General features: G+C 43.3%; 1 protein-coding gene across 1 annotated transcript in view; it reads left to right on the top strand.

The window, feature by feature from the left end:
• LOC124036211 (semaphorin-3ab-like) overlaps positions 1 to 12,643 on the top strand; it is a 65,155-nt gene extending 52,512 nt beyond the window's left edge. The window contains exons 7-17 of the mRNA XM_046350482.1: positions 4,955 to 5,097; positions 6,019 to 6,133; positions 6,304 to 6,373; positions 6,734 to 6,878; positions 7,040 to 7,259; positions 7,349 to 7,440; positions 7,571 to 7,612; positions 8,283 to 8,440; positions 9,440 to 9,507; positions 9,608 to 9,753; positions 10,011 to 12,643. Of these exons, the coding sequence (XP_046206438.1) occupies positions 4,955 to 5,097; positions 6,019 to 6,133; positions 6,304 to 6,373; positions 6,734 to 6,878; positions 7,040 to 7,259; positions 7,349 to 7,440; positions 7,571 to 7,612; positions 8,283 to 8,440; positions 9,440 to 9,507; positions 9,608 to 9,753; positions 10,011 to 10,550 (1,739 nt within the window). The 3' untranslated portion in view covers positions 10,551 to 12,643. The remainder of the gene's footprint in view (positions 1 to 4,954; positions 5,098 to 6,018; positions 6,134 to 6,303; positions 6,374 to 6,733; positions 6,879 to 7,039; positions 7,260 to 7,348; positions 7,441 to 7,570; positions 7,613 to 8,282; positions 8,441 to 9,439; positions 9,508 to 9,607; positions 9,754 to 10,010) is intronic.
• The last annotated feature ends 3,080 nt before the right edge of the window (positions 12,644 to 15,723 follow it).

Below are 15,723 nucleotides of genomic sequence, written 5' to 3'. Positions count from 1 at the left end.
TAAACATCACTATTGGGTCTTTTTTTCTAGATTAAATTGGTCCATATATACCCAAAATATCCATCTATGAAAACTGTGTGATCCATAAAAAAACACAGTTTCAAAACGCAACGTCATTTTTTTTAATTAAAAAAGTTGCCTATAAACTTTCACAAAACACTTCAAAATGCTTTTGTAATCCAACTTTAGGTATTAGTAAACGTTAATAATCTATCAAATTGATCACGGGGCGATGTGTATTCAATAGCTCCACGTCTTCAAATCATGGTCGGAAATCTCTCCTCCAAAACATCCTGTCGTACACCGGATGGTATGGGGTCTCTCTTCTTCGTTTGACCAAGGAACAACCTCCAGGCAATTGCCAAGACTGGCGACATCGTGTGGAAGCTGTAGGACTTGTAAGCTCGGAGCCATCTATTTTGCTGTGACATAGACAATACATGCAACTGGCGCATTGATATTTTTTCCACTTTTTGGTGATCAGTTTTCCTTGGGCTTTTCGACGAAACACACGTTCTGTTATAGTCACAGCCGTGATTTAACCAGTTTTAGAAACATCAGAGTGTCTTCTATCCACACATACTAATCATATGCATATACTATATTCCTGGCATGAGTAGCAGGACGGTGAAATTTTGCGCGATTTTTAACAGAATGTTCGAAAAGGTAAGCCATAGCCTTAAGAGGCCCCGGTAGTCGATACAAGGACGCAGGGTTTTGACCTTTTTCTCCACAAAGAAGAACCCTGCACCAGCAGGGGAGACAGATGGATGAATACTCCCTGCCGCAAGAGAGTCCCCAATGTACTTCTCCATAGGCTTGGTCTCCGGACCCGACAGGGAATAAAGTTGGCCCCGAGGTGGTGTAGTACCCGGGAGGAGGTTGATGGCGCAGTCGTAGGGTCGATACGGAAGAAGAAATGCGGTGCGTGCCTTGTTTGTAAACCTTCTGGAGGTCCTGGTACTCCGCAGGAACAGTGGAGAGATCCGAGGCTTTTCCCAAGCCCACAAAAAGACATTCCTGGGGCAGGCTCTGCTGACTTCAGACAATGTGCATGACAAAACGGACTCCAACCCATGATAGATCTAGGAGCTCAGTCGATCACGGGATTGTGCCTCTGGAGCCATGGAAACACCAAAACCATGGGTACATAAGGGGATTCAATGAGTAGGAACTGCATAGACTCACTGGGATTACCTGACACTCGCAGGTTGATAGGAACCGTATTGTGGGTAACTCAATAAAGTGGGTAACTGCCAATAAAGTACCCATCCAGCACAGTGACATGCAAGGGAATGGAAAGGGGTGGTGTGGAGATACCCAGCTCCGACACTAGGGGAGTGTCCATAAAACTCTTGTCGGCCCCAGAGTCAATGAGCACCCAGAGAAATTGGGAACGGTCACCCCACAGCAGGATGGCATGAAGATGGGTACGAGTAATGAGCAGATTGGAAACTCCCCGTATGGCTCACCAGCATATTCATAATACTGATGAGCCTGGTCTTTTAATGGACAGGTTGATATGTAATGTCCTGAAGTATCACAATACAGACAGCTCTTGGTGCTCAGTCTGTGCAAGCATTCAACAGGAGACAATCCTCCCCAGTTGCATGGGCTCCAGAGGAGATGAGTCGACTGTACTCTGAGATTACCGAGGGAATTTGGGTGATGTCGGATTCTCTCGGCCCTGTGGACTTCGGGAACTTCCAGGATTCTTCAGATGCGAGGTGGGAATCATGGATGAGCGAGTGTGGCCAGGAGCAGACCTCCTCTTCTCCCTCCTACGTTCCCGTAGCCACCCATCGATCCGTATGGTCAAAGCTATGAGAGAGTTGAGATCTAATGGCAGCTCCCGGTCTGCAAGCTCATCATTAATCACCTCTGATAATCCATGAAGGAACGTGTCGAACAGGGATTCAGGGTTCCAGGCACTCTCGGCGGACAAAGTGCCAAAATCCACTGCGTAGTCTGCCAGACTACAGGAATCTTGATGCAGTTGAAGAAGCTTTTCAGCAGCCTCTCTTCCGGACAACGTAGAATCAAACATCTTTCTTACCTCCGCCACAAACTCCAGACTGAGACAAACGGTTGATTGTTGCTCCCACACCACCGTAGCCCAGGCAAGTGCTCTCCCAGACATGAGAGTTATCAGGTACACTAATTAAGAAGGCTGCAGATCGAAGATGAGGGAGCACTGGGAGAGAAACTCGTGGCAGGATCCTAGATTTCCAGCATAGTGCTTCAGAGGAGGTAAGTGGGGTTGACAGAAAGCCAGGGTAGGCTGGGGAGAAACGCCGATGATTACTGAGATTCTAGAAGGCTACCGTAGTGGCTTTCTGTCTGCTTGGGTGCAAACAGCGTTGCGGAGCTGGTCCGAGTCTGCTGGGTCAGTCATGGACAGTTCGTACTATCACGACTCAGGATATGAACCAGATGTAGACACAGGAGGGGGATAGTTCCATATTATACAAAGGGGCAGGCAACGTGCAGGTCGAGGGCAGGCAGAGGTCCGTAATCTAAGGCAGGGTCAAACAAGGACAAAACAACAGGCAGGCTCAGTTTCAGGACAGGCAGATAGATCAGATCCGGGAAGACTAGAAAACAAAGTTGAGAGCAGGAAAAATGGGAAACACGCTGGTAAGATCTGACAAGCCAAAACGAACTGGTACAGACAAACAGAAAACGCAAGTGTAAATACACAGGAGATATTGGGGACAAATGGGAGACACCTGCTGGGGGTGGAGACAAGGCAGGTGAAACAGATCAGGGTGTGACACAATAATAGTGTTAACTTCTTGCGTTGAGCCATCCCGGATCCGGTATCGTGACTACAGCCTCAAGCTCATTACCATAACGCAACGTTAACTATTAATGAAAATCGCAAATTAAATTAAATTAATCTATTTGCTCTCAAGCTTAGCCTTTTGTTAACAACACTGTCATCTCAGATTTTCGAAAATATGCTTCTCTACCATAGCAAACTAGCATTTAGCATTAGCATTAGCAGGCCACATTTTCACAAAAACCAGCAAAAACATTCAATAAATAATTTACCTTTGAAGAACTTCGGATGTTTTCAATGAGGAGACTCTCAGTTAGATAGCAAATGTCCAGTTTTTCCTGAAAGATTTTTTGTGCAGGAGAAATCGGTCCGTTTGGTGCGTCACATTTGGCTACCAAAAAAAACGAAAATTCAGTTATCCAAACGCCAAACTTTTTTCCAAATTAACTCCATAATATCGACTGAAACATGGTAAACATTGTTTAGAATCAATCCTCAAGGTGTTTTTCACATATTTCACATATCTCTTCAATCAATGTAAATTGAATGCCACTGGGAATTACGCACCAATTTAGACAAAGGCCACCGGACGGCCCCCTGGCAAATGTAGTCTCTTATGGCCAATCTTCCAATGATATGCCTACAAATACGCCACAATGCTGAAGACATCTTGAATGAACGGCAGAGCGCATAAGCTCGTTCCCAGCATATTCACAGCCATATAAGGAGACGTTAGTAAACACAGCGTCAAAAATCCTGTTAATTTCCTGTTAGAAGTTGCATCTTGGTTTCGCCTGTCGCATTAGTTCTGGGGCACGCACAGATAATATCTTTGCAGTTTTGGAGAGGTGAGTGTTTGTCTTTCCAAGGCTGTCAATTCCATGCATAGTCGAGCATCTTTTCGTCGCAAAATATCGCGCTTAAAACGGGCACGTCTTTTTATCCAATAATGACATAGCGCACCCATAGACGCAAGAAGTTAAACATTCTTTTTTAATGACTACCTCATCGCTGTACCCCACACATGCAATTATCTGTAAGGTCTCTCAGTCGAGCAGTGCATTTCAAACACAGATTCAACCACAAAGACTAGGGAGGTTTTCCAATGCCTCTCAAACAAGGGCACCTATTGGTAGATGAAAAAAAGACATTGAATATCCCTTTGAGCATGATGAAGTTACAACAAAGATACAGGCGTCCTTCCTAATTCAGTTGCCAGAGAGGAAGGAAACTGTTCAACGATTTCACCATGAGGCCAATGGTGACTTTAAAACAGTTACAGTTTAATGGCTGTGATAGGAGATAACTGCAGATGGATCAACAACATTGTAGTTACTCCACAATAATAACCTAAATGATTAGAGTGGAAAGAAGGAAGCCTGTACAGAATAAAAATATTCCAAAACATGCATTCTGTTTGCAATAATGCACTAAAGGAAAACTGCAAAAAATGTGGCAAATAAATGTACTTTACGTCCTGAATACAAAGTGTTATGTTTGGGGCAAGTCTAACACAACTGAATTACTGATTACCCCTCTTCATATTTTCAAGCATGGTGGTGGCTGCACCATGTTATGGCTATGCTTGTCATCAGCAATGACTAAGGAGTGTTTTAGGATAAAAGGAATAGAGCTAAGCACAGGAAAAATACTAGAGGAAAAGCTGGTTCAATCTGCTTTTCAACAGACAATTAGAGACATTCACCATCGAATTGGAAACAAATAAAATAATAAGAATTGACTACACTATCAACAGTAGTATTCCATTCATACAACATGTCGGATAAATTGCCACAATAGATTTCGCCCTTAATAGATTTCTCCCTTAAATCGCCCTTAGTCTGCTCATAAAGTAGGACTAAGTTGTTCCGATGATACTGTAACACCAACCAGAGGGCGAAATGTTCTTGAAAAATATTGGTTGCAATCCAGACTAAAAGATAACCTTGATATCCACGTCAGGGAACGGTTAATTTCTGCCAAATGTTGGTTGCAATTGAGATCAGCTGTGCGGGTGATGTTAGCATGTATTGATGGTTTGATAACAATAAATCAGCTGATGATAATCTGGTGGTTTTCCATGGTTGCAATTGGCCCACTATGCGTTTTACTGGGGAAGAAGTTTCTGATTCCCATTTCATAATTTCTTAAATATGATATATTTTTGTGTAGATCCCAGGTTTGTGAGTGTCCATCTGATCCCAGAGAGTGACAACCCCGAGGACGACAAGATCTACCTGTTCTTCAGAGAGAACGCTATGGATGGGGAACACGCAGGGAAGGCTACACACGCACGCATCGGACAGCTCTGCAAGGTACTGTACACATTCAGAACACAAACACATTCAGACACCTCAGACTAAAACCGCTCCCTCTATCTCAAACAGAGTTGATGAATGACAGTGATTTCCATAATGGATGCTCTCTCTCTCTCCTCTCAGGTTATATTTAGGTTTGTTGTGCTTGGTGTGGGTCTCTTACTGATGAAAACCTGAGAGAGAGAGGTGGTTTAAAAATGACACTGGAGCCAGAGAGAGAGAGAGAGAGAGAGAGAGTAAATAACAATGGTGGTACTGTTACAAAAGGGTTCTTCACCTGTCCCCGTAGGAGAACCCTTATTGGTTCCAGGTGCAACCTTTTTGGGTATAACACAAAAGTGTTATACCTGGATCTTAAAATGGTTATTCAAAGGGTTCTCCTATGGGGACAGCCAACATCTTCTGGTTGAACCATTTTTTCTGAGTGTAGGATGATGGCTGGTATTGGCAGAGACTGGTGTCTCCTCTGTCACCCTTTAGCCTTTAGCCTTTAGCCTTTAGCCTTTAGCCTTTAGCCTTTAGCCCAACACACACAATTACACACACAGACACAGACACGCACACCCCCTCGCAGCCTGATCTCTCAGTATGTGAGGCATCTGCTTTTCTCTACTCAACACAATACATTCATTATTTATAATGCCATATACATTTAGGCTGAGCATATTTGGGGCGTCGGTCTTAATAGACGGTCAACAATCACTGGGAGCCTGTATTCCTTCGACGTGTGCAGAAAAACAAAGTCACTTTTTATTTTGATAACGTATTATGAGAATCTGTAAGACAGGTGCATTAAGCCATTGTTGTCTGTTCAGGTGTCAATCATAGTTAATATAACAAAATGCAGTTACTGTATTGCGTTTTTTTTTTGTGGGGGACGTAGTAAATATTTGGACTCTGGTGTGTTTCCTCTAACAGAATGACTTTGGAGGCCACAGGAGTTTGGTGAATAAGTGGACTACTTTCCTGAAGGCCAGACTGGTGTGTTCTGTACCTGGACTCAATGGCATAGACACACACTTTGACGAACTACGTGAGTGTTTACATTAGCCTTTGTGTTGCATGTTATGTGTCTGTGTGGCTGGAAAAGGGGGCTGTGGTGTGTGAGTGTGTTTTGGGCAAACAAATATCACATGTATACCAGTCTACTGTATTCTGTTTATTCCTGACACTAACTCTTCTTTTGGTTGTTTTTGTTCTCAGAGGATGTGTTTCTGATGAGCGCTAAGGATCCCAAGAACCCCACCATCTATGCAGTGTTCACTACATCCAGGTACTTACTTCAGTCAGCCACCTGTCTACAGGTGGATCCTGAATGGATCCTGCAGAAGATTGTTGTAGTAGATGTGTATCTCTAATTGATTCTCTCTCTCTCTCTCTCTCTCTCTCTCTCTCTCTCTCTCTCTCTCTCTCTCTCTCTCTCTCTCTCTCTCTCTCTCTCTCTCTCTCTCTCTCTCTCTCTCTCTCTCTTTCTGTCCCTCTCTCTCTCTCTCTCTCTCTCTCTCTCTCTCTCTCTCTCTCTCTCTCTCTCTCTCTCTCTCTCTCTCTCTCTCTCTCTCCATCTCTCTCTCTCTCTCTCTCTGGATCTCTCTCTCTCTCTCTCTCTCTCTGTCTCTCTCTCTCTGTCCCTCAGTAACATCTTCAAGGGCTCAGCAGTGTGTTTGTACAGCATGGCAGACATCAGAAGGGTGTTTCTAGGTCCCTATGCCCACAGGGACGGCCCTAACTATCAGTGGGTTCCCTTCCCCGGAAGGGTACCGTACCCACGACCTGGCACGGTGAGGGCATGATGGGGTCTTTGGGTGGGGGAGGGACACACTTTACATAAAGGGGCTATACATAAGGCATACATACCACCTTTATAACATTTTGAATAGTAAACTAGTGGAAGACATGAAGGAAAGGATCCACATAGTAATGGATGTTTTTTAATCCACAGTGCCCCAGCAAGACATTCGGAGGATTTGATTCAACAAAGGACTTGCCTGATGATGTCATAACATTTGCGAGAGGACACCCAGCGATGTTTAACCCCATCTATCCCATCAACAACCGACCAATCATAGTCAAGACAGACACGGACTACCAGTTCACACAGATAGTGGTGGACAAAGTGGAGGCTGAGGACGGACAGTATGACGTCATGTTCATAGGCACAGGTACACACACTCACACACACACATGCACACACACGCACACATGTGCACACACACACTAAGAATGTGTGTCTGTTGTTTCTGCATTGTAGACATGGGTAAAGTGCTGAAGGTGGTGTCCATCCCCAGAGGGTCCTGGCATGACCTGGAAGAGGTTCTACTGGAGGAGATGACTGTGTTCAGGGTAGGTCACTCCTACTGCTATCAGATCATGTTTATGTTAAAGTAATACAGCTGTAACAACATCACAATTATTACTTTATCAAAATATGGGTTTGTAACATTTGGGACATTTCTCATGTATTTTGTCCTAGGAGCCAACTGCTATTACAGCGATGGAACTCTCCACGAAGCAGGTAACCAATGCTGATCATATTCCTCATGACACGAAGAGAACAGGAAAAGGAATGGGTGTACTAGAAAGTCCTACATTATAGAATCATGGCTTTAGTGAAGCTATAGACACTTAACACAGCCCATGTAATACAGATCCAGTCTCTAAACAGAGATACGTCATATTTCTGACAGGCAGAGTCAGCTACATTCATATGTAATGAAGTAGTGGTGCTTCTAGGTGAGTGTATCCCACTAGTAGTCAGCTTTCATCAACACAAAACAGTGGTTAAATCCCCCACTTACTGCACACACTGAGCTGCAGAAGAGAGGGGCACGACTGTAGAAGAAGAATTTAACTCAATTGTATCTATGATATTTATACTTGATGTGACCTGTCAACGCCATGGGTAACACCTAGCCTGAGGACTGTATAAGGACAAAATAAGCACTTGTTAGAAGACGTTAAAATGATGCTGACTGTCTAAGACGGATGTCAACCAACAGATCTCTTGTGATAATACAATGGTAGAAATACTGTGCTGTAGAAACCTTCACCTGTAACAATATGACGAGGCCTTTCTTTACTGTACTGTACAAGGCACTGAGAACCTTTCTAAACCAGTTCACATTTGCATAATGCAAAAAATATGGTATCAGGTATTTAGAATGTTTCCTGTTCTGTTTCCACAGCAACAGTTGTACCTAGGCTCAGAGCTGGGCATATCCCAGATGCCTTTGCATCGATGTGAGGTGTACGGGAAGGCGTGTGCTGAGTGCTGTCTAGCTAGAGACCCTTACTGTGCCTGGGATGGGACCGAGTGCTCACGATACTTTCCCATGGCCAAGAGGTACACACACACACACACTCATCGCATAGTGAACATTCAAGCACTATTTATCCCATTCAAAGACTGTAAATAATGAGTACATTGTGTACAGAGAATCAGATCTGTTAGCCCTGAAGGTAGCCAGGTCACATTTCTCCCTGAGACACAGAAACATAACCTGAGCTGTGTTTACTGGCAATGAGAACTAATGTTAGTCATATCTGCAGGCAGACTGTCTGGGTGAGTGCAGGGTGAAATAAAGTGTTAGAAGTTCTAGCTGTTCACGGGAGGAAGGTGCGATGTGTGTGTGTGTGTGTGTGTGTGTGTGTGTGTGTGTGTGTGTGTGTGTGTGTGTGTGTGTGTGTGTGTGTGTGTGTGTGTGTGTGTGTGTGTGTGTGTGTGTGTGTGTGTGTGTGTGTGTGTGTGTGTGTGTGTGTGTGTGTGTGTGTGTGTGTGTGTGTGTGTGTGTGTGTGTGTGTGTGTGTGTGTGTGTGTGTGTGTGTGTGTGTGTGTGCACTGTAGCCTCCCACCCACGCATAAAGTCTCCATTGGGTTATTGATTTGAGCTTTAGCCTGAAGATCTCATATTTCTACATATTTTAGACTCTGAATACTCTGATACTCTCAGAGAGAACAGCCCTGTGGGGAAGGGAAGATATGTGAGAGAAGACACTTGTTCTTTCTCAATGAATAAATCTCTGTTCTGTTTCTCACTTTGGATATTCCATTGTTTATTCAGTCATTGTTTACAATACATGTGTGTGTTTCGAATCCATCCCCTCTGTATCCTTGGCTGAGAGTAACTGTGTTAGTCAGGCTGTGTAAAATAGCTATGAGTGACTGATTGATTGGATTCCTCAGCCACCCTGTAATTAGAACTAAGCCGGTCTACAGTGGAATGAAGCTCACTGGTGTTAGCTAATCTGCCTGGCTGGCTCACAACCACAAGTACAGCACATCCAAAACCACACACATGCACGTGCATACTTGCAAACTGACTGTTGACGTGTCTTTTTGCAGGAGGACAAGGAGACAGGACATCAGGAATGGAGACCCTTTAACCCAGTGTTCAGACCTGCAGCATCATGGTATGTATTCACAAATAAACCTCCTCATGGAAGATTCCTCTCTTCCCTTCACATTGTTCACGTTGTGTTCACAGTATGATCTGTGTGTGTGTCCCTGTAGATAACCTGAATGTGCAGCCCACGGTGCTGGATAAGACAGTGTATGCAGTGGAGAACAGCAGTACGTTTCTGGAGTGTAGCCCCAAGTCCCAGAGAGCACTCACCTACTGGCAGTACCAACAAGTCAACGACGACAGGAGACAAGACGTATGAAACCGTACACTAGTCCTTACACATAACACAGCATTTCAAACATGATGTCCATCAAATGACCGGTACACTGTTCAGTGCATTACATAAATGACTGCATACTGTATTACAGATACTAGGTACTGTGTCTGAGCTGCAGATCTACAAAGAATATTGAACATATGGATCTCAAATGTGGTGTTGTTTATCTTAGTATGCTAGATAAAATTAAGTCAAGTGAAGCAAACATTGTTCTATTACTCCTCTCTGTGCAGATCAAAGCAGAGGATCGTTTTGTCCGTACGGAGCAGGGCATGCTGATCCGCATATTGAACAAAAAGGATTCTGGGACTTATGTGTGCCAGGCTGTGGAACACGGCTTCATGCAGACGCTCCTAAGGGTCACCCTGGAAGTCATCGACACTGAACGCCTCGACGAGCTCATTCACCGTGATGACGAAACCGCCACACACACCGCTGCCACACACACCACCTCCTGGGACACGCCCCCAGCCCGGGAATCGTCCAATCAGAAGCTATGGTACCGTGACTTCCTGTCATTAGTGAACCACCCGACCCTGAACAGCGTGGATGAGTTCTGTGAGCAGGTGTGGAAGAGGGAAAAGAAGCAGAGGAGGCAGAAAGCACACCTATCCCAACAGGTTCAGCTACACCAGCAGCAGCAGGGCCTCTTGCACGCTCACACCCACGTGAACGCCCATGGGCTTGCGGCCAAGTGGAAACACCTGCAGGAGAGGCAGAAGGGCCGCAACCGTCGGACCCACGAACTGGAGAGAGCCCCCCGCAGCGTCTGACCTCGCACCGACTAAATCCCATGACCCCGCCTGACCCCCAACCCCTAATCCATGTACACTGTCCTCATCCTCAGATCCCCCCTGAACCTCCTCCCCTGCCTCATCTCTCCTTACAGAGATAAAGATTCGTTCCACACTGACTTTGTACAGAGAATCTCAACTGGAAACAAAGGCAATATCCCGCCCTGGTCTGTGCGTGTAGGCTGCGTGGCCACCCATGTTTACAGTGACACGGCACAGAGACAAAGGATGTTACAGGACACCAGGTGATACAGTACTATTCTATAATCTCAGCTGGCCTCTGTAGCCCCAGCATCATGGAGGGACAGTGTTAGCCAACATGTGGCCTGGACTCCACGTACTGCAGAATAACTTATTGAAAACATGGCTCTGTCTCCACTGTAGTGTAGCTTTGTTTGTTCGTCGTGTCTCGTCATTGTTGTCCACCCAGATATAGTAGTTAGCTTCTCCTAACAACCACTATCTTGGAACAAGGGATGATAGTGTTTGATGAAATGACGGAGCAGGGACAGACCTCGTGTGTATCACAAGGACATAACTACATACAGGTCATGTAAAGCACAACAGTTTGATGTTGATTGGATTCGATGAGAAATGAAGAGTCCTAAGGAGAGAGGAGGATGACTGAGCCCTGCAAGATACTTCAGAGTAGCCGTGGATTTACAACGAATTATGTTATTCTAACTTAAATCAGACATGTAAATGTGCTTTGACACATCCTCGTACTAAAGGGAATGGTTTGCGGTTATCTTGTTACATGATGTTGTTTCCCCATAAACAAATGTATTTAACAGAAGGTGATTTGGTTTTTCCCGAAAGCAGTAGGTAAATAAAGTATCCAACATGATTCTGAAAGTCACTGTGTTAAGTGTATAGATAGATAAGCTCTTCCAAGGCACAAATGTCTTCATGTTTTATTTAAACGTGTATCTTTTTGATTTGCTCAGAACCCTGTATAAGTATTTGTTACATGGTGGAAGTTGAGTTTATTATGTTGAGTTGAGTTTATTAAGTTGAGTTTATGTGTCAGTCCAACCACTGCATCCCATCTTAACTAAAACTTTAACATGTCTCTACATCAACTATGTCACATTGTTTGATTGAATCCATTAGCATACAAAACTTATTTTCACCACATACAGTGCCTTCAGTATTCATGCTCCTTGACATACTCCACATTTTGTTGTGTTATAGCCTTAATTGAAAATGGATTAAATCAATATTTTTTCACCCATCAACCCCATAATGACAAGGTGAAAACAAGTATTTTTAATTTCTTGTGATTTTATTGAAAATGAAATATCTAAAAACCCATGAGTATTAGAATGACCTTTATCAGCGATGACCGCTGTGAGTCTTTCTGGGTAGGTTTCTAAGAGCTTTACACACCTGGATTGTACAATATCTGCACATTAATTTTTTTAATTATTCAAGCTCTGTCAAGTTGGTTGTTGATCATTGCAATACAGTCATTGTCAAGAACAGACTCAATTCGTTGGGGCTTGGACTCTACATGCCCCAACGTTCCACAGGAATGCTGGCCTATGTTGACTACAATGCTTCCCATAGTTGTGTCAAGTTGGCCGGATGTCCGTTGGGAAGTGGATCATTCTTGAATTACACAGGAAACTGATGAGCATGAAAAACCAAGCGGCATTGCAGTTCTTTACACAAACCGGTTTGCCTAGCACCTACTACCATACCCTGTTGAAAGACACTTACATCTTTTAACTTGCCCATTCACCCTCTGAATGGCACACCTATACAATCCATGACTCAATTGTCTCAAGGCTTAAACATCCTTCTTTAACCTGTCTCTTCTCCTTCATCTACGCTGGTTGAAGTGAGTTTAACAAGTGACATCAATAAGGGATCATAGCTTTCACCTGGATTCACCTGGTCAGTCTATAGAAAGAGCAGGTGTTCTTAACATTTTGACACTCATTGTATATGTGTTTTAGGTTATTGTCCTACTGAAAGGTGAATTTGTCTCCTAGTGTCTGTTGGAAGGTTTTCATCTAGGATTTTACCTGTGCCTAGCTCTATTTATTTTATTTTATCCCCCCAACAATTCCCCAGTCTTTGCCGATGACAAGCAGTTTCCTTCCTCCCTGGCAGCTGAGTTAGGAAGGACTCCTGTATCTTCTCAGTGGCTGGGTGTATTGATACACCATCCAAAGTGTAATTAATAACTTCACCATGCTCAAAGGGACATTCAATGTCTGTTTTTTTTTGTATCCTTCTACCAATAGAAAACCTCCCTAGTCTTTTTGGTTGAATCTGTGGTGTTTGAAATTCACTGCTCGACCGAGGGACCTTACAATTATCTGTATGTGTGGGGTACAGAGATGAGGTAGTCTTTCAAAAATAGTTTGTAAAAATGTCTAAAAACATAATTCCACTTTGACATTATGTGGTACTGTGTGTAGTCCACCGACACACAATCTAAATGTAATCTATTTTACATTCAGGATGTAACACAACAAAATGTGGAAAAAGTCAAAGGGTATGAATACTTTCTGAAGGTACTGTACATATATATTGATATACAGTATATCTACACTGTGAAAGATTCTATGATATAAGTTGATCTATTTGAGAAACCATTGTGTAACATGCCATTATATGCCTGTAACTGTTACTTTATGATAACACCTACATGTAACATGTCATTATATGCCTGTAACTGTTACTTTATGATAACACCTACATGTAACATGTACATGCTGGCAAACAGGACCACAGAGCAAATGCTTTCCACTCTTAAGAAAAACACCACTGGTGTTGTATGGAACATGCAGGGTTCTATTACAATATTTAGCATACCACTACTGTACCATCTGTCTATGTCTGTTTGCCCATGTCAGCCTGCAAATGTACTTTCAAGCATATCTTACACTTCCAGCAATACACACATGTATTTTGTTATTGTCCAGGAGTATATCTGTTCTGTGTATCTTTCCTTGAATCACTACATTACTCTGAGAGTATGTAAAGCGGGAGATGTTTTTTTCTGACATGTGTTTCTTATGTAAGTCAGGAGATGTTTCCTTTTGAAATATCTCACCACAGTGAGACATACAGAGACAGACAGAGAATCTGGAATGTACACACCTGTGAACATAACATAAACATTGAAGAGTAAATCCCATGGTCCAACAGTATGCCACTGTATACTAATTGCATGTGAATGCCATTCTAGTCTACTTTTGTTTCTATAACGATGCATTGTTTAATGTTGTTTGTGATGGACTGCTCTTAGCTTAGAGGCAACACACATTTACCTGTTATTGAGGTGTAAAGACACACAGAAAGAGTTACTGGAAGTACGGCATAAATTAAGTACTCTGGTGTATTCCACTGGCACTCAGAGATACTCTTGTTTATCTGGGCTGGAAATCACTTTTTTATGCAAACATCTATACAGATCTGTCAATCACACATAGTTACAGTAAATATAAAGTATATTACAATGTAATTCTCATCAAACACAACAATGCAACGTGGATCAGTACACATGGTCAGGTAGAAAGAGTATACATGATCTTCCAATGATCTGTATCAGTGTGGATGTTGAGATTCAGGTGGAACAGCCTAAGCAGAGTTTGAACCAGTGACATACTGCCTACAGAGTCCAGACCTCTTACAACAGGTGCTAGTGGGCTCACATAGTGAAGCAGTACAGAGGGTATGTCTCTGTACAGGGATCAGTTCTTAAAGTGCCATACCAGGTCCTATTTTAGAGCCGGTATTCTACAGTATAAAAGGTGCTGATTCTCTGTACCATTCATCTCCGTCCCACTTCAACCACTGGCAGGGCTGCTGAGTGTAAATGAGGGAGTAAACTGCTGCTGCTGTGTAGACTGTGTTTGGTATGATGATGATGATGACGACGACGATAATGACGATGATGTATTCTACTGTTCTAATAAAAACATCTTCCTAAAGCCTGTTCTTATTGTCATGTGTTATTCGTGATATCTGAGATTGTTACTCTACACTGCCACAATGTTACTATGTCATATGACTGAAGCCCATGGTGGACTTGGGCACATCTATATAAAATATCAACTCCATGAGATGAGAGATCTGGTTGTCAAGGGTGATACAATAGTTGTAATACAATTGCAGTATTGTAAATTGTAAATAAACCATATTTATAGAGTTATACATTTAATTCAAACACAATGAACTTCCATGCGCTAAAGCTATAGACCTCTTGGTGCCAAAATGTAGTTGATTTTATACATTTGGTTAAGCGCACACAGCCCATTAACCATCAGGATTAGATAAGATTTATAAATTACAAGCACTGAAAGGTATAATTGATGCTTGATGATTAATCATCTGGTCCTACGCTGAAATTCAACAAAAAAATAAATCTCTGCAGGTATTGATATGGTTGTTTGACATAGCTGACATGCCTTTGCATAGGAACATCACTGTATGTCTTGTGGTACGTGACTGCCCCCCTCTGGCAGAGCTGACCTTTGTCATCGTGCATCAGTCACATCATCAGTCTGATTGGATAGACCTGTCATCCCATCCCTCACCCCCAGGGGACACCACAACACTCACAAAGGACTGATAGGAGGGACAGAATGAGAGACAGACAGGGAGAAATACACTTCCCCTTTACTGTTGATTAAGAAGTAAGAAGAAAACACTAAATTAATTACCAATTGGCAATATGAATAAGAGTAGAAATGTAAAATAATCATGTCACTTTGGTAACCACACCACTGATTCAACACTTCTCACACACACACACACACACACACACACACACACACACACACACACACACACACACACACACACACACACACACACACACACACACACACACACACACACACACACACACACACACACACACACACACACACACACACACACACACACACACACACACACACGCACACGCACACGCACACGCACACACACGCACACACACACACGCACACAAATGCATCCACTCACTCACTCACTCACACACACACACACACACACACACACACACACACACACACACACACACACACACACACACACACACACACACACACACACACACACACACACACACACACACACACACACACATGCACACAAATGCATCCACTCACGCACGCACACACACACACACACA

Source organism: Oncorhynchus gorbuscha, linkage group LG01 (assembly GCF_021184085.1).
Source record: "Oncorhynchus gorbuscha isolate QuinsamMale2020 ecotype Even-year linkage group LG01, OgorEven_v1.0, whole genome shotgun sequence".
NCBI classification, from domain to species: domain Eukaryota; kingdom Metazoa; phylum Chordata; class Actinopteri; order Salmoniformes; family Salmonidae; genus Oncorhynchus; species Oncorhynchus gorbuscha.
This window is presented reverse-complemented; position numbering and strand designations above follow the sequence as displayed.